General features: G+C 41.6%; 1 protein-coding gene across 3 annotated transcripts in view; it reads left to right on the plus strand.

The window, feature by feature from the left end:
- Nucleotides 1–19,205, plus strand: part of LOC307128900 (plakophilin-4-like) — a 132,762-nt gene that overhangs the window by 59,488 nt on the left and 54,069 nt on the right. For all 3 annotated transcript variants that reach the window (XR_013816825.1, XM_079820933.1, XM_079820934.1), the window contains one exon: nucleotides 4,708–5,185. Coding sequence is in view for 2 of the 3 variants with exons in the window: in XM_079820933.1 (XP_079677059.1) it covers nucleotides 4,708–5,185 (478 nt within the window). In the remaining variant the exon portion in view is untranslated. The remainder of the gene's footprint in view (nucleotides 1–4,707; nucleotides 5,186–19,205) is intronic.

The following is a 19,205-nucleotide window of genomic DNA, read 5'->3' on the forward strand; positions in this document are numbered from 1 at the left end:
GCCCTGCTCTTCCCGTGCCGCCCCGGCTCCCTGCTCTTCCCGCGCCGCCCCGGCGCCCTGCTCTTCCCGTGCCGCCCCGGCTCCCTGCTCTTCCCGCGCCGCCCCGGCGCCCTGCTCTTCCCGCGCCGCCCCGGCGCCCTGCTCTTCCCGCGCCGCCCCGGCGCCCTGCTCTTCCCGCGCCGCCCCGGCGCCCTGCTCTTCCCGCGCCGCCTCGGCGCCCTGCTCTTCCCCCGCCGCCCCGGCGCCCTGCTCTCCCCGCGCCGCCCCGGCGCCCTGCTCTCCCCGCGCCGCCCCGGCGCCCTGCTCTTCCTGCGCCGCCTGAACTCTGCTGGCCGCCTGAACTCTGCTGGCCACCCTGGCCGTCCCGGCCGCCTGAACTCTGCTGGCCGCCTGAACTCTGCTGGCCACCCCGGCCGTCCCGGCCGCCTGAACTCTGCTGGCCTCCTGAACTCTGCTGGCCGCCTGAACTCTGCTGGCCGCCTGAACTCTGCTGGCCACCCCGGCCGTCCCGGCCGCCTGAACTCTGCTGGCCACCCTGGCCGTCCCGGCCGCCTGAACTCTGCAGGCCGTCTGAACTCTGCTGGTGTCCCCGGCCCCCCCGGCCGCCTGAACTTTTTGTGATCCCCGTCTCTCCCTTGTTTTCCCCTTCCTTTTCTGTTTCTCCCTTGTCTGTCCCTCCCGTCCCGTCCTGGTCAGTCCCTCCCGTCCCGCCCTGGTCAGTCCCTCCCGTCCCACCCTGGTCAGTCCCTCCCGTGCCGCCCTGGTCAGTCCCTCCCGTGCCGCTCTGGTCCGTCCCTCCCGTGCCGCTCTGGTCCGTCCCTCCCGTGCCGCCCTGGTCAGTCCCTCCCGCGCCGTCCTGGTCAGTCCCTCCCGCGCCGTCCTGGTCAGTCCCTCCCGTCCCGCCGTGGTCCGTCCCTCCCGTCCCGCCCTGGTCCGTCCCTCCCGTCCCGCCCTGGTCCGTCCCTCCCGTGCCGCCCTGGTCCGTCCCTCCCGTGCCGCCCTGGTCCGTCCCTCCCGTGCCGCCCTGGTCCGTCACTCCCGTGCCGCCCTGGTCCGTCACTCCCGTGCCGCCCTGGTCTGTCCCTCTTCGTCCCTCCCTGGTCTGTCCCTCCCGTCCCTCCCTGGTCTGTCTTTCTTGCCCCGCCCTCGGCTGATGGAGCGTCTGGTAGCCGCTCCGTAGAGAGGGGGTTATGTCACATGCCTGTCCTGTCTTGTGTGCACATGTGGGTTTTGTTAGTGTGGCCATGTGCCTCTGTCATTGTTTGATCCCTCCCCCTTGTTATCTGATTAGTGTTTGATTTCCTCCACCTGTTCCCTCCTGATTCTTCCCCTTTATATAGTTCCCATGTGCTCACAGTCTTTGTGGTTACGTTGTTATGTCTACGTCTCCCGTTTTCCCCCGTGATTTCTTGTGGTATGTTTTTTGTGTTATTTTATGTTTTATTATGTGTTTTGCCCCCTCGTGGGTTTTTGTTTTGTATTTATGTTTGTTTTTGTTAATAAATCCTCTATCTGCACTTGAGTCCTCGCACCTCAGTTTTCTTTCAGCGTAACGTGACAGAGAGAGCTTGTACTGCAAGCGGAGGTGTGCCTGCGCTTGTTTGCGCTACTGGAGCTGCAGGCCACTGAAAGTGGGTGGGGTTATAACCTGTGGAGTAATACTGATGCAAAGTTTGGGCCTGTGCTGTCAGCGGATGCATCATCGCGCTGACGTTTGCAACTGGCGCTGGCGGCCACTGTGGAAAAAAAGGGTTATGAACAGCGGGGGCATTAAAATGCGAAGCTGTGGGGAGGCCGCTGGGCCCGGCTGCGAGCGGCCCTGCGGCCGCAAAAGTGAAGGGCTGAGCCGCATCAGGAGGTTGGAGAAGGCCTGCACCGGCGGGATCCTGGGCGTGGCCCAGGCTTGCTGAAGGCCTGCGGCGGCGGCTTGATGGGTGACACCTGCCGGATTTTGTGCTGGAGGATGATGATGGTGTCTGGCTGGGCGAGCTTTGAGCTCTGTGGGCTCTGCTCTGCCTTTGGGCTGCCTTTGGGGCTGATGAGAGCTTAGGAGAGAGGTTAGTTGACTGAACAGACACGTAAAGATTGTATAATTCTTGTTTGTTCATTTTACGTGACGCCTGGATGTTCGCGTTCCCCAGCACTTGCCTCAACCCCGCTACGGTCCACTTCCCGATAGGTGGGATCGTCGGGACAGCCGAGCGGTAGGAGGAGGCCGGGGAGGAAGATGGAAGCCTTGTAGGTGGTGGTGAAGATTGGCCCCGGCGTCTCGGCGTGCGTGAGCTTGTTCGAGCAGGCGTGCGGCCGCGTGAAGAAGCTTGGGGCTCGGCTGTGATAGCCGGCGTCGGACAGGTGTTACTGGGGCCGACGGATTGCAACGGCGAATCCTTACGGAGGTCTGCTTCATCGTTGGATGAGGAGCTTGTTCGTTGAGCCATTATGCTGAAAAAACTGTCAACAAAATGGAGGTAGGACGGCTGCGTATATATACCTCTTTGTTGATTAGCTGAGTACTCTCCACCTGTGTCAATTATCTGACATGTTCCTCCCGAACCTCATTTAGTGAAACAGCATATAGCTTGTCTTGAAAAAGGAAGATAATTTGACGGTTTTCGTAGGAGAAGTCACACTGCAGACTGTGCACCAAATCTTCTGACACTGCCAGAATTTCATCTGAGGTCAAATTTGATCGCAGCGGTCATTAATTGGCTGCCGATGAAACATGTCAAACTAACGATCAAAGACTTCAGATTTTAGCCTAGGATCAGAGGAATCTTTTAGGATTTGCTAAATTTGGCTCAGACGGCCAAATCGTGGCCAAATTGCACAGTGTGTACCCGGCTTAAGGCAGGATACCTCCGTGTAATGTATATGACCTTTGAGCCCTCATATGCCATTGAATGAGGAACCATGATGTTACTGTGTTAAATATAGTCACATGGGTTCGGGAGTACTTGGGAAAACTTTGGTACTTTGGTTGTCACTTAACAAAGTCTGCCTCTGCATCTGGATCAATAAAGACAACTTTAATCTCTTATGCAAGTAGAAAGCTACACATCTCTTCAATGGAAAGATGGCGCCAAGTTCTCTGGACCTAAGCTTATCTCAAGTGATACAAAACACAGTGGAAATGTGTGCTGCTGTCCACGTTTCAGCTTGTTTTCGGGAAAAACTGACACTGAGATCTCAGTCCCAAAGACGAAAGGGTTAGGAAAAATCCAGACTTTCATCAACGACAAGTGCAAAAGCAAACATCTGCCATGGTATGGGGGTGCATCTGTGCAAACAGAATGGGTGACTTGCATGTGCGTGAAGGTACCATTGATGTGGATGCTGTGTATTGAGATTGTACAGAGACAAATACTGCCATTTTGCATGTGCTACCACAGAGTGGTTTCTTAGACAGAGTGGATGTGCTTGACTGCCTGCCTGCAGTCCAGATCTGTCTCTTATTGAAAATGTGTGGCTCATCATGAAAAGTGGAATCAGACAAAGATAACCACAGACTGTTGAGCAGCTGTCTTGTATCAGGTGAGATTGTGCAAAAATTCCACTTGCAAAATTACAACATTCTCAGTTGTAAACATGCCTCTGTTCCAACTTTTTCGGTGTGTTTTGCAGCCATCAAAATCCAAATTTGTCTATTATTTACAAAATACAACTTTGTTATTTAATGAAAACGTTGAAAATCTTTTCTTTGTACTTTTGTCAATTAAATAAAGTTGAAAAAGAATGAACAAATCACAGATTCCAGATTCTTGATTTTATTGCATTTTACAAATGTTCTACTTTTCTAGATTTGGGGTTGTATATAAAAATATATATATAAAAAAATGTTATTGATGGGAGAATGCATGTGTCTTTTAGAAAATACACTTTGATAAACCTATAATAATGATTTATATTTTAGAGCTGTCAGGAAAGATTTCACAGGAAATTGTATATCATTCATCTGTGCATGTCACATCATATTCATACACAGAGAAAAGTAGCTCTGGCTACTGTGTTGTGCTTGTAAAGTGTGTAACGTCAAGTCGAAATTTTGTTGACACGATGAATGATAAAAATTGGTTATGGATCATTCAAAACGGCAAATCACTGTTTTTTTTTTTTTTTAATGATATGCATTTATCAATTCTCTCTAAATTGTCCTGTATCCATGTTTACACTGGTAAGTTGAACCAATTCATCCATGTGAAGCACAGCAAAAACATTGGTTCCGGAAGATACAATGACAGGCATATGCACTTTTTCCCCCGTGTAATTTACAATACACATCCACAACTTCTTCACACTTATAGGAATGTGAATTCAAACACAAAAAGAAAAACAAACATTGTTTTATCTACAAGCCATTAGACTCCTGAACAACACATGAAACACTAACTCCCCATTATCTTCACTTACTGTTACCTTGGTTGTTGCACAATGCATATTTGCAAATTTTTTGTACAGTATATATTTGCTTATTTTTGAATATTTGTTCTGTATTTATATTATACTGTATATTTTTGTGTAAGGGAGACTTGCAAAGTAAGAATTTAATTGTGTGGTCAAACAGTGGTGTTTTTACTGTGCATATGACAATAAACCTCTTGAATCTTGAATCTTAATGTATTATGATAAGAGAACATTACTGTTAAAGTGATGCCCATCTTTTAGATAGATCAGCAGATTGCAATAAATAATTTTTGTGTCCTTTTGTAGGCATCAGGAGTGATGGGCGGGGCTAAACCAGGTTGTGCTATTCGACGAGTTGGATCAATGCCCACTCGTACTCAATCACTGTATAGAAGCAAAGTCTCTCCGTCTCAAGGGTCCCTACAGACCATAGGGAGCTCCCATGGGCCCATCTTGACAGAGCCCAAACCTCTGCTCTCCATTTTCACAAGCACTGGAGTCCCACAGAAGAGCTCTCCTGCCACCCTGTGTAGAATGAGATCCTCTAACTCCCACTCAGGCAGTGCAAGCTGCACCATGTCACCCTATTCCAGAGGTGTAAGCTCTGTGAGTGGAGACGGGCAGATCGAGTCGGGGTCACCAGCCAGGCCAGTGATGACAGCAGTACCACAGCATTATGGGCCGATGATGCCAAGAAAGTTTCTTTATGACGGATCTAAGCCGTTCATTACACACAGCTATGAGATCTACGAGCGGATAAACCCGCGACCAAACAGCTTAACAGGTAAGAAAACAGGAAATGAATTAAACGTATATAAAGCAATGGACAGATCCCTTATTAAACTTGATGACTGCTGAATGAAACAGCATTCTTTATTGTCAATAAAGAATCCTGCTGAGGAGATACTGGAGTCTCCTGGTCTCTTTTGAGTTTCCTACCACATGCATATCTGCATTACACTAAATGGATACAAAATGGAGTATATAATCTCCATATCCATTCACAAAACAATATTTTCAAACTCACCTACTAAGTGTCTAGGCTCTTTGCATTCAATGCAATGCCTATGTTAAGTTAGAAAACCTTAAAACACTGTTCTAACTTTGAACTTTAAGCTATGAAGATAAGTTACACACAAAATGAGCAACACTATGGCCACCTCTGGCAAAAAGAGATGTTGGTTTATGGCACAAAATCTCCTTTTGTGCCTAAAAGAGACGTAAAAGAGATCAGAGTTCTACCTAAAAAGAGTTTTCTGAGACCGAAAGTTTAGGTTAAGTTTACACAACTTTTTTCCCATTGTATAGACAATGATGTTGTCAAATTTATCCCCATTCACATGGATCTGCAAAAACAATTACAATTGTTATATTCTGCTGCCAGGCCAGTAGGCAGTTTATGTGTAAAAGAAACACTACTCTCCTATAGACTTAACAAGCAAATACGTATGTGCATGACGTCACCCTTTTAGCATCTTTGTAGTTTACACGGAGATGATAATGACATAATTTTCAAAAACTTCCACTTTGAAACCTCTTTTCAAAAGTTTGTGCTTTCAGTCCCCCAAAACACTGTTGTTGTGTAAATGAACGGCCCAGAGCTATTTAACTCTTTCCTTGCTATTGACAGAAATTTACATTATTTATGTGACAACGTTTCCCCTCCAATTTCCGTTTTTTCGTGTTTTAACAGTTATATGGTGTGGGCCCTATATCTTCTAAAAGTGTAGGTGCATATGTAAAATAATATGATAATCAAAACATATAAAGCACATAAATAAAATGAGGAGTGTGACACAGCGAGTATTCGTTTTCTTGATGTAAATGTATACATTTCTGAGGGCAAACTTCAAACTTTCGAGTTGTATCGAAAACCAATGGATCGTAATACGATACTGATAACCGCGTCCCCGACGGTGCATGTCGAGAATTCGACGAACCCTGTAGATAGGGGTATCATTGACAATACTAGGAGCGTGAACCGGGTGAGAGGGAGGACAGATGGCGGGCTTAATGCAGGAGACATGAAACACGGGATGAACTCGGCGTAAATTGGGCGGAAGGTGAAGTTTAACTGCGACAGGGCTTATGACCCTTACAATGCGGAATGGTCCAACAAAATGGGGAGATAATTTACGTGAATCGGACTGGAGAGGTAAATTCAAAGTAGATAACCTCTGACCGCAAGCATAGCGAGGACTCTTAATCATGAGCTTATTGGCTGCAACGGTCATGCGTCTTCTAACTCGACAGAGAGTGGACCGCACTCGCTTCCAGGTGCGTTTGCGACTTAGAGAAACGATCTACCACGGTTAGAATAACAGTGTTACCCGCCGAGAGGGGAAGCCCGGTGATAAAGTCAAGAGCTAAGTGAGACCAGGGTCGTGTAGGCACCGGTAACGGCTGAAGCAGACCGGCTGGAGGGGAATTGCCAGCCTTAAGGCCTGTACACACCGGGACGAATATCGCGCGCGCTTATCCCCAGCGTTTTTCGTGCCGTTTTTCGGCGCGTCTTGAGTGTTCACACCCAAGTACACAAGATGGTGCTGCGGCACTTTAAGCCTCTGACACTCGCTTGTCACACAGAAGGAGAAGAGAGACAGTATTTACGTGCTTGCCAAAACCATAGACATATTGGGCCCTATTTTAACGATCTGAAACGCAAGTGTCAACGCGCGAAGCGCAAGTAACTTTGTGGGCGGGTCTCGGCGCTGTTGCTATTTTCCCGGCGGGATAAATGGCTCTTGCGCCCGGCGCAAATCTAAAATGGGTTGGTCTGAAGTAGCTTCATTATTCATAGGTGTGGTTTGGGCGTAACGTGAATAAACCAATCCGAGCGTCATCCAACATTCCCTTTAAAAGCAGGTGCGCAAGTTCCATTATGGATTGCTATTATTATGGCGTATTTACCAGGCGCACGCCAGGAGCGGTTCACAGCCGAGGAGACTGATGTGCTTGTAAGAGCAGTGAAAGACAGAGAAGTGAAGTTGTAATGTTGTACATTATGGTAAAGGTGATTTCACAGTCTTTTTTTTTTCAGTCTTTCAGTTTTTTCAGTTTTTCAGTCGATTTTTTTTCCTGGTTCTTGACGGACAAACCAATTTGTCAGATGTCCTTATATACATATATGTCTTGCCACTATTGGGCTAACAGGTCTTATCCTTAATTATTACAATTAGCCTGAATCATTTGTAAGCTAGATTTATGCCTATTTTTTCACATCTTCGTGGCACACCACAATGATTTCCGTCATCTCATGTGTTAATATTTTTTTAGTGTAACAATTTATGATTTGCAAAAATAACTGTTGCATCTGTGTAGGTTACATGAGCAAAGTGTATGCGCGTTGTGCACGCTATACATTATGGTCAAGCATGCGCCCTTAAAATAGCATAATGAACAACGCGCAACGCGCCACTGACTTTAGACTAGGTTTTTTCTGGTCAGTGGCGCAATTGTTTAATGGAACAGCAAAATAGCACCAGGGATTGTTTGCGCCGGAACACGCCTCCTTTTTTGCGCTGAACCGCCCAGGTAGCGCAAGTTCATTCACTAGTTTAGCGACGTGATTCTGTGGAGGGAAAAGCGCGCTTTACGCGGGTGCAAAATAGGAATGACACATGCGTCGGTGTACAAAGTCAATTGCGCTGGGTGCAAGATAGGGCCCATTATGTATATGGACAAAACCATTCACACACTTTTTGCTAACTGGCAAGCAGCATTAGCAGTTCATCTTCTTCTTTGTCTACTTACTACTTCTTCGTCGTATCAATGTGTGCTCGGCAAGAGCGTTTTGTGCTTGAGCGCCACCAAGTCGTGTTTTACTGTCACTTCAGCAGCTCCAGGCACGTGAACAAAAGCGCCGATCTCATTGGTCGGCCAGTTTTTTACGCGTCGCGTCAAAATAAAAAAACGAACCCGAGGCGTTTTTTTAAAAATGACGCTTTTACGCCTGGCGTTTTGCGCGTCGGTGTGAACACTCAAATTGGCGCCCATTGTTTAGTCCCGAGGCGTTAAACGTCGGCGATAAACGCGTGCGAAAATCCCGGTGTGAACAGGCCTTTAGTCTGCGCGCACGTAACGCAGGAGGCAATAAAACGTCGCACATCACGCTCCAAAGTGGGCCACCAGAAGAGCTGATGGATAAAAGCGAGGGTGCCCCGGACGCCAGGATGGGCAGACAATTTAGAGGCGTGTCCCCACTGAAGGACTGCTCGTCGCGTGGATACGGGAACAAAAAGAAGTCCCTTAGGAACATTGCGCGGGACTATGACTCGAGAAAGAGAACGCTTTACCAGCCTCTCTATTCCCCAGACGGACGTGCCAACAACACGACCCGAGGGGATAATCTCCTCAGGTTCAGTCGATAACGAGGAGTCAAAAAGACGAGATAGCGCGTCAGGCTTGACGTTCTTGGAGCCCGGGCGATAAGAGATAGTAAAATCGAACCGGGTAAAGAACAGAGCCCAGCGGGCTTGACGAGCGTTAAGTCTCTTGGCCTTACAGATATATTCGAGGTTACGGTGATCTGTCCTGACCAAAAAAGGATCTAACCACTGTCGCCACTCGCCTAACGCTAACGCCAAGTGATAAATCTTGTTGGTATTTTGTGCTAAAGCCATCCACAAGTGTGTCAGTAAACTGTACATCATCTCTATCTGGATCTTTCCTAGCACAGAGGGCCCTTCTTTCATAAGCATTCCATTTGCGCAAGGCATATTCATCTGGAGATTCATCGTCTTTTTGCTTAATCAACATCACCGATGTGAAAGGGATTTTACCACTTCATAAGAGCTCTTGGATTTCTTTTCGGAATCCATCTAATGCTTGCCGAAGACCCAGGGGGCTTCCCTGGCCATCTACCCACAAGTCTATCCATTGGGCTGTTGTTATCGACGCTGGTAAGCGTTCCCATCGGGCTCTTGGGATTTTAGCTTTCACAATGGTGTGTATGTCTCTTAATGTCATTTGATGTGCTTCAACAAAGCAATCTAATTCTCTCCAAAACTCTTTGTTTGGATCTTGTCTCTTCGGAGGAGGCAAGGCTGTGAGAATTGTTTGACTTTCTCCTGGTGTGAATGGTCTCTCTTCTGTAATCATTTCAGATTCTTCCTTTTTAACCCCCTCGAGTCAATCGACTCATTTTTTTTCTTATCAGTGCCAAAGAGACTCAAATAACTGTTGTTTTTTATAATTCAGGCAAGTGTTATACATCATTATAATCTGTTAAGTTACTTTTTTGTGTACAGTCACAATAAAAACAAAAGGTTGTGCTTTTTGCAAAATAAAGAAAACAAACATGATGCGCGATCTGCAGCCTCTCTCTCAATGATGTCTAATCTGATTCTCTTCAGAAAATGACCTGTAGCTTAGTGAAAACTTATCACACAAACATGAGACTTATGTCTAAAGAAATGCTAAAATGTTCGGTTTTAAATAATGTAAACCAAATCGAAAACAAATATTTTGTGTTTATGTAATCTGTTTGAAAAAGAGAGATGTCAGTCGTTCCGAGCGTCTCATTATCCGCTAATGTGACCACGCCAACGGAGCGCACGTTCTTTAAGATTCAAATACTGAGGCGATCCATGCGTCAACGCCCACACATCAACTCAAACAAACACATCAAGTGTAATGCTACACTTCAGCTACATCGTTTTGAGACGCGTTGAGGAATAATCCTGGAATAATTCTCATGAAAAGCTGTTCATGTTCTGTTCAGAGCAACGGATTCAGCTGCTGATTGTGGTAGGCTAAGTTTATTCTGTTAGCATCTGTGAATATTAAACGCAAAAAGACCGTTTAAATATGAATCCTGTTGCAACATAAAATGTCATAGACACAAGACTGTTTAGACAAAATATATTTGGCCTGTTTTGGACAGATTATAACGTGTTTATTGTAAAAGAGCCTAGTGTCACATCAATAAAGCTTTTATTCACAAATGTCTGCTCAGATGCTATAAATATAGTACCAGTCAAACGTTTTGTGTTCAGTAGCCATTTAAACATATTTTGCTTCATATTGATGTTTAAATATTATAGCCTAATGTTTTTTGATTTTTTTTATTTAATATCAAAGTTTGTCAGAGATGATTCTGGAGTTTTGTTTTGTAGAAAGCCTTTCTTAAAAAAAAGGAATTTCGTTTTGTATAAATTGTATCTTAATTTTAATCAATGTTTAATATATTTGCTTCTTATTTAATAAGAAGCCAATATAACAGACAATAGCCTTAGCGCTGGCGATCATGCATTGCACGCATGTCTCATAAATGAACTGAAGCTCGAAATTATATTTGAGTATTGTGTGTATCTGATCGTTTACAAAATCAAATGATTCAGAACATGTTTGCCATTGAAATGACTGGGAAAAAAGTGTCCCAATCAACCTGAATTCACCCTATACTATTTGAAATCATAATTGCATTACATTATGTTGTTTTAAATCCCAAATAATTTACTTGTAACATTCATCATTACCATTTATTCATTTATTTGTATTTACTGAATATTGAATTGGGTTTAGTGTCACAATATTACAGTTTTTTTAACATGAGACTTCTTTCAAAAACATTTCTGATTGAAATCTTGTTTCTTGTTTTGGCAGATAAGTTAGCTTGTTTTAAGCAAAAACTCACTTCATTTTCAATTTTCCCCCAGAAAATTGTACTTATCTAGTAAATGAATCTTGATTTAAGAATTTTTAGATATTTGGACTGGAAACAAGAAAAAATACTAAATAAGAAGAGCATTTTTTTGCAGTGTAGTCAAATCTTTTCATAATTTAAAATATAATAGGCCGTTGTTGACTACATTCTAAATAAACTACAACAAAATATATTTCCTTTGTCCTGTTGCTTAGCTCCCTTTCAGTCACATACCTGAAGCTCATTCATTATGCAAGTCATTATGTGGCCCATTATGCGTTCTATTGTTCTCTCAGGTGTGATACCCAGCATTATTCATTAACGTTCATGCCTCCTCGCATACTGCCTTTGTAAAGAAAAAGTGTCTTACAAAATGTAAAGTAATATATTGTTTCATGTGAATAAGTAGGCTCAATGATTCTCACATCAGTTTGAAGCAAAAACTCTAGGCAATAACACCCATTAGTCAAAAGTCTTGTGGACACATATATTGAGTGTTTTGAGGCCTTCATTAATTTTTTTTTTTCAAAAACCATGCATAAACATTATTCTCTCAAAACTACAAGCATGTACATACATGTTGCTCACATATTATGGTAGCCCAGTTTGTGCTGAATACAGTGTAATTGCACTTTTGCCATTAATATGTTTTAAGCAACTGAAAAAAGCACAAATGTCTGAGCATGTCAAAACTTCTAAAGGGCCCCAAAACAGCTCAGACTTCTAGGGGTTAACAGCAAGTGAAGAAAATTCAGGACTGACTTTATCAATTTGTGATCATGTCGTCATCTCTTGTCTCATCACCCCATTCGGATGCACAATTACGAGCCGGTGTGCATCGCAGCATGTCTCTGTTTGGCTGGGTTGATTTAGATCTGGTTATTATTGGAGCTGCTTGTGCAGAAGCTATACATTTTGTCAACTGGGACTCTGTTTGAGCTTGAAGCTTGATGCTGTATCAGAGGTTTAGAGTAACTTGTACATTGTTCAGGCAAAGTCGGATAAATTGGCTTGTAAGGAGGCGGTAACAACACTGCAGTTGTTGCTGATTTTGCTGGTGTTTGTGAATATTTCCTTTCAGCTTCGACTATTATATCTGTCCAATCTGGATCAAATTAATCATCACTGGTGATGTTTTCTTTTTCTGTACATATGATAGACATGATTTTGCTCAACTTGTTATATGCTTCAACTTGTGGCTTCATTGCTTCAGCAAGAGGAACTGGACAACCATCAATGCTGCAACAAACTCCACCTTGTTTCAATCCAATTAGCTGCCATTATTGGAAATACTTGATAGTCTTGATAGAGTAATAACTTGATAGTCTTTTTCACTTTCAAACCAGCTTAACTGCTCATCCATAGAAGCATTAATGTCGAGTCCTTTTTTCAAAAACTTTGTTTGCTTCTTGTTCTTCTTTTCCAAGTACCAAGCAGAAATTGTTCTGCTGTTACTTTCTGCCATTTTGCTAATTATTGGTCACTCTGTGTCTGTATGCTCAACAGCAGGGCTGTGGTATGTCTGCGAGTGGATTTCCAAAGGAAGGGGCTACTTCACTTCTCTCTCTCTCTTTCCCCTCTCTAAGCTGTGTATACTATGTGTGTGCATGTACGTGGATCTCCAAATGACTGTATAAGTATGTATGTATGTATGTATGTGTGTGCATGTGTGTGTGTCATCAGAATGCCTGCAATTTTAGCGTGTTTAAACGTTTTAGGATTCTTATTTACAGGACTCTCATTAGAGACCAGATCCGCCACTTTAAACCGATTTAATCCAAACACCACTTGACACCTTCCCCGTCTATCCGTAACAGCACGGATCTTCAGTGTGTGAAATATTTAGAGTTTTCTACCACCGCAGACTCGTCACATTCCTCCACTTCACAGTCATGTAAAGCTAATTGCTAAATCGCCTTATGGCTTATTCTCCTGAAAATTTTACTAAATGGTCTTCTTTCTACCAAAGATCCACTTTTACCCCAGCTTTATTCAAATATATATATATATATATATATATATATTTGAAGCTCCACTAATCTGAGCAATTTAAATAAGCCAAATCAAATCAAATACATTTTTATTAATTAAAAAGGTTAGGGTTTTACATTTTACTATGCCTGACACATATCCATTGGCAATACAACTTGTATTTTAAATAACACAGTTCTTTTTAGCAGTTTCAGTCAATATCTCTAATCATCCGGCAGACTTAGTACTTTTAGAAAGGAAAAAAAAAGGCTTACTGATCGACTGAGACAAAAGGCTGAAGATGCAATCCTGTTCGGGACACCAATTGTAGACTTGAAATTTGCCTCTTTCCCCGTTGTTTAATTCACAGGACCAGACACCAGTTGTTTTGTCAAGAGATCTCTTTATTTTAATAATTTTGTCAGACATGTGAGAGAAAGACCATTTCTGGAGAGATCTTATACAGCTTCTCTGTAGTTCTCCATCATCCGTTTTCTGCTCTCCAGACAAAGGGATTGTGGTTTTATGCACCCCGAAGAACATATGGTTTACATTAAAATGGAATGTATAAGTCAACATATACATTGAAACTTACACACACATTTATGCTGTCTCCCGCTCGCACACATGGAACCACATAGTCCACAGCTAACTCTCCCATGCCTTCCAACACACAAATATTCAAGCATACAACGATTATAAATGATTATGAATACTAATAAAAATAATACAGATACAAAATATTAACTGATTATGAATACTAATAAAAAGTAATATTGAAAATTTGGTCTACATGGTGAAAACATAATCTTTAATGCCAAGTTGGATGTTGAAATAAACTATTCTGCGTACATTAAACACCTTAGGAATTTTTTTTTAAAATGCTGGTTTGTCAAAAGATAAAGTTCAGTCATATATTTAAAAAGTTTCTTAAATGAAAGGTCTGCGTTCATCACACACGCTTTCCCATGTGAGGAATAGCATGAACTTACACTGCTTTGTTGACAACACCCAGAGAAGCGTCTTCACCTAAAACAGAACTCACTCCAACAAACAAAGAAACGTGAACAGTGTTATGCTATCTGGACAAGATGGCTAAAACATAGTGGAGTAAAAAACATAATTTGTAAATTTACAAACTTGTAACAAACTAGCAAATTGCTCATAAATCGATTTTCTGTATGCATTATAAACAGTGCTTGTACATTTGAGCTATACTTTGTGGGGTCTTGAATTTACATAGTGTGTTGTACACGCATAATTTTTCTCTTCTCATTTTGTCTATGGGTTTTACCAGAGTGTGTACCTTTGTTAACAGCCTCAAACTTTAATGAATGTGCAGCTTTCAGTTCAATAGTCAGATGTGATTCAGTTGTAATTGTTTTAAGTGTAAACTGCACAAATTAATTTGTGTTGATGCTTCATGCGATCCCACATCATAGATAGCTATAAAGTTGCACTAAAATGTCAATTTGATCAAACCTTCTCAAACAGAAAGACTATTACTTAAATTCTTTATTTTTTATTTATTCCAATAAACATTGAATGTTGACAGCTCTCAAAAAGAGTCTTCACCTAAAAACACATACAGTCCAACACATAAATGTGAACAGTGTTGTCTGCTTTCTGAACAAGATGACTAAAAACTTGTCTAACTTGACAAAAAGTAATTTACCACATTTACAAACTTCCAAAACTACTCACGAATAGATTTTATGTATTTATTAGGGCCCAAGCCCAAAGGGCGCAGAGCCCTATTGTTCTTCCTCAGATTATTCTTTTTTTTTCTTTTTTTTTTTTTCTTTTTTTTTTTCTTCGACTTCTCGGGTACTTTTGGGGCACTTAACATGCTCGAAAACTCTTGAAACTTCGCACGGGCGTCGGAATGCGCGGCAGGGGGGCTCGACAGCGCCCCCTAAAGTGGGGTCTGAAAACTTGGTCCATATATCAAACACACTTGCACGTACATGTATGAAACTTGGTACACATATAGATCTCATCAGGCCGAACAACTTTCGTGCTCTAAGTTATGCGTCAGCCCTACAGGAAGTGAGCTATTATGGGTTGTTCGGAAAACGCATGCTCTGGAATTTAATATACTCCTCCGAGGCCATTGTTTCGATCATTGCCAAACTCGGTCAGCATGATGAGAACATATCCAGGATGCTAAATTGCGAGCGGATTTTTGATATCTCAAATGGTTTGGCCGTGGCGAAGCAACGAATTTATGGCGAGAAAAGGGAAACAGGAAGTGTGTTATAACTTGTGCAAACATTGACTGGTTTGGATGAAACTTCAGCTGTGTGTTTGTTGTAAGAGGCCGATCACATGGATATGACTTTTGTGAGTCAAAACCAAAACCTTCCTGTGCCACCAACTGGCAGCAGGAAGTGTGTCACTTTCAAAAATGCTTTGAATCACCATCTTATTTTGACCCGATTTATTTCAAACTTCATCAGTATAATGTGAAAACATGACAGATAGAGACGTATGAAATGGATTCCTGAAATTTCAAATACTGTTGCCATGGCAACGTGTCAAAGTTTAATAATCTTTTGGCTGTTCTGAGGCTCTTAGCATGCTTGAAATTGCTTGAAACTGCTTGAAACTCAACACACACATCAGAGATGTCAGTCAGTACACATGGACAAAGCCTCAGAAACGGGCGGGGATGAGGGGCTCTCTAGCGCCACCTTTTGACAAAAGTGGGGGGGTTAGTTTTATCTTCAGTCACCAAACTCGGTACATATATTGTTCTCTTCGAGCCGGACAACTTTCTAATTTACAGTCATTAGCTCCGACCAACAGGAAGTCAGATATTTTGGTTTGAAGGTGAATATTTATGTAATTCAGGGTCTGAGTTTTTACGTTCTCCTCGTAGGCGATTTATTCAATCTCCACCAAACTCGGTCAACATGAAACAAAGATACGGAAGATGCTAAAATGCGAACGAATATTGGATATCTCAAACGGTGTTGCCATGGCGAGGGATTAAATAAGGACAAAAAAAGGGGAACAGAAATTGTCTCATATCTTGTAAAATAATATTTTGATTTAAATTAAATTAAGATTGTATGTTTGGTAATTGAACTTAGATTAATTTAAAATGACTGTACTATTTTTCAGATGAATATATATATATTTTATAAATATTTATTTGTATAATGTATTGTGCCCGTGTGTGCTGCCCTTCCCTCAATGAACACAAGATGGCAGCATTGTGTTAGTTTTGAAGCAGGATAAAAAAAAAACTTGTTTCTCTCTCTCTCTCTCTCTCTCTCTCTCTCTCTGTGTGTGTGTGTGTGTGTGTGTGTGTGTGTGTGTGTGTGTGTGTGTGTGTGTGTGTGTGTGTGTGTGTGTGTGTGTGTGTGTGTGTGTGTGTGTGCTTCTGTGATTTCTGAGGACATACATTTGTAGACATTTCATGTGTCCCCGTACATATATTGTTCTCTTCGAGCCGGACAACTTTCTAATTTAACTAATCTAATTTAACTAATTTAAAACTTTCTAATTTTAAATAAAAACGTCATGTGCTGTGTTTGCCAAGATCACGTATGATGCATATGCAGGGTATATGCAGGAATCCTGAAGTAAATTTTAATACCTTTTTAAGACTTTTTTAAGACCTTCTCAAAATATTTAAAGACCTCATCGGCGATGAGAACTACTGTTGAGCAATAAAATAAAAATATATAATCATAAGCTATAACAAAAATATATATTAAATTAGGTGAGTGGATAGTTAAAAAAAATTGCAATTACAAAAAGTAATTCTTGAAAAAACATCTCTGGACTAATTATCTTATCACCTGACAGCCGTGATTTCATGTACTCATTCAGACAGAACTCTTTTTTAAAACAGAGGAGTGTGAGTGTGTTTTCTATACATGTGCTTTAAGGTCATGTGCTGTGTTTGCAAAGATCACTTTTGACACATTTGTCTTTAAATTCATTATTTACTGGCATAGTTCAAATTTATTTTAAAACAAAATTCACATTGTTTTCTACAAGTGTCTGTTTATAAGTGTCTTTTTTTCACATAAAGTTTTTGTTTGAACGTGAATATTTGTATAATTCAGGGTCTGAGTTTTTACGTTCTCCTCGTAGGCGATTTATTCAATCTCCACCAAACTCGGTCAACGTGAAACGGAAGCTTAACGCATTAAAAATATTTAACGCAAATAACGCAGCGTCCGTTTTTATATCCATTTTTGCTTAGCGTTACATGATCACGCTCCTATTCATGTAAATGCTTCCAAGCGCGACAAGACACAAGAGAGCGCGCTGTATGCCAATGTCCTGTCTGTGTGTGTGTGTGTGTGTGTGTGTGTGTGTGTGTGTGTGTCAGTGTCCTGTCTGTGTGGATGCGTCTCATGTCAGCTAATCAAGGGACACTGACACACACACACACACACACACACACACACACACACTCGACGCATAGATAGACACGCGTTAGTTTCCTGCTCACATCGAGTTCTCTTTTGCTCTTGAACAACCAATAACACAGAGGATTTTGAGTATTCTCATATTAGAGTCTTAAATTAGTTAAATAACGTCTTAAATGAACTTAAAGAGTTGTGAGGAAATGAGATGCGCGGGACCGCGCGTGAGATCCGCGGTTGTTCTTAAAGTGACAGGAGCACTGATGATGCCTGTCATTAATGTTCATCAAAGAACAACGGGAACAGAGAAAATTGTAGCTTTAATGATGATTCATCTATATTTGATTTATTATTTATGCAGTTAAGGAAGGTTTGATAACTATTACATTTCTGTATAACAGGGAAGGCCATGGGTAAATATAACATTTATTATTTTGGGTTTATGTAAAGATTGTTTTAAGTTCACTTAAATTAAAAGTTGTTTTTTAAAGCCTAATAAATGTTGAAATTGGGAGCTTTCAGTTATACTGTAATGTCATTAATGTTTCATAGAGAATTTAGTATCAGTGATACTGGCCTTCATTCATAAAAAATGACAACACAACACATATTTACAATATGCTGTCTTTAAATTGTTTCTAAATTAATTTGGAGAGTAACTGAAATTATTACAATATCAAAATATTACAAACTTAAAATATTAAAAACTTGCGATTAATCGTGATTAATTACAGAAAAAAATTTGATTAATTAGTTAATTTTTTACTTTACAGTCATTAGCTCTGACCAACAGGAAGTCAGATATTTTGGTTTGAACGTGAATATTTGTATAATTCCTCTTAGCATGCTTGAAATTGCTTGAAACTCAACACACACATCAGAGATGTCAGTCAGTGGAAATGGGCAAAGCCTCAGAAATGGGTGTGTTGGAGGGGTGTTTATTACAACATAATCATGGTTTATGAAGACATTTCATGTGTCCCCGTAAATCAAAATAGCTTTAACAGCATACTAAACAATTTTTTAATAAAAATGTAAAAATGCAGAATGTTTTCTGTGATGGTAGGTTTAGGGGTAGTGTGTGTGTGTGTGTGTGTGTGTGTGTGTGTGTGTGTGTGCGAGATATGTAGGCTTAGGGGTAGTGTAGGGGGATAGAATGTACAGTTTGTACAGTATACAAACCATTAAGTCTATGGAATGCCATCTGCCTGTCTTTCCCCTTCCCCCTCTCTATCTGTGTGTGTGTGTGTGTGTGTGGGGGGGGTCTCTCTCTCACCCTGTGAGTTTGTGTGTGTGCCTTTCTCTCAGTCCTTCCCCTCCCCCTCACTCTCACTCTATCATTGTGTGTGTGTGTGTGTGTGTGTGTGACTTTCTCTTTTGATCATAATTTAACCCTTTCATATAGGCTATCACAAATAACTATCACTTAAAATAAAAACGTCATGTGATGTGTTTGCCAAGATCACGTATGATGCACATGTCTTTAAATTAATTATTTACTGATATAATATAAATGTATTAAAACATAAATTTCACATGATTTTATAAAAGTGGCTATTTATAATAAACTTCCATAAAATGTAGACACGCATCTTACTCTTACCTGACACTGATATTAAAATCATCTTTGCAGTTTCTGTGATTTGGCTCCATTTATACATTTTTCATTAAAAAGAATTTATTGGACCACCCATATTGAAATGAAAGCATGTTTTATGGTGCATAAGATTGGTGCACAAACGGTAGCTAAGGTAGCTCAAAAACACATGAAGAGAAGTGTTAGAATAAAACAACATCAGCAT

The sequence above is a fragment of the Gobio gobio genome, assembly GCF_949357685.1.
Source record: "Gobio gobio genome assembly, chromosome: 7".
In the NCBI taxonomy this organism is placed as follows: Eukaryota; Metazoa; Chordata; class Actinopteri; order Cypriniformes; family Gobionidae; genus Gobio; species Gobio gobio.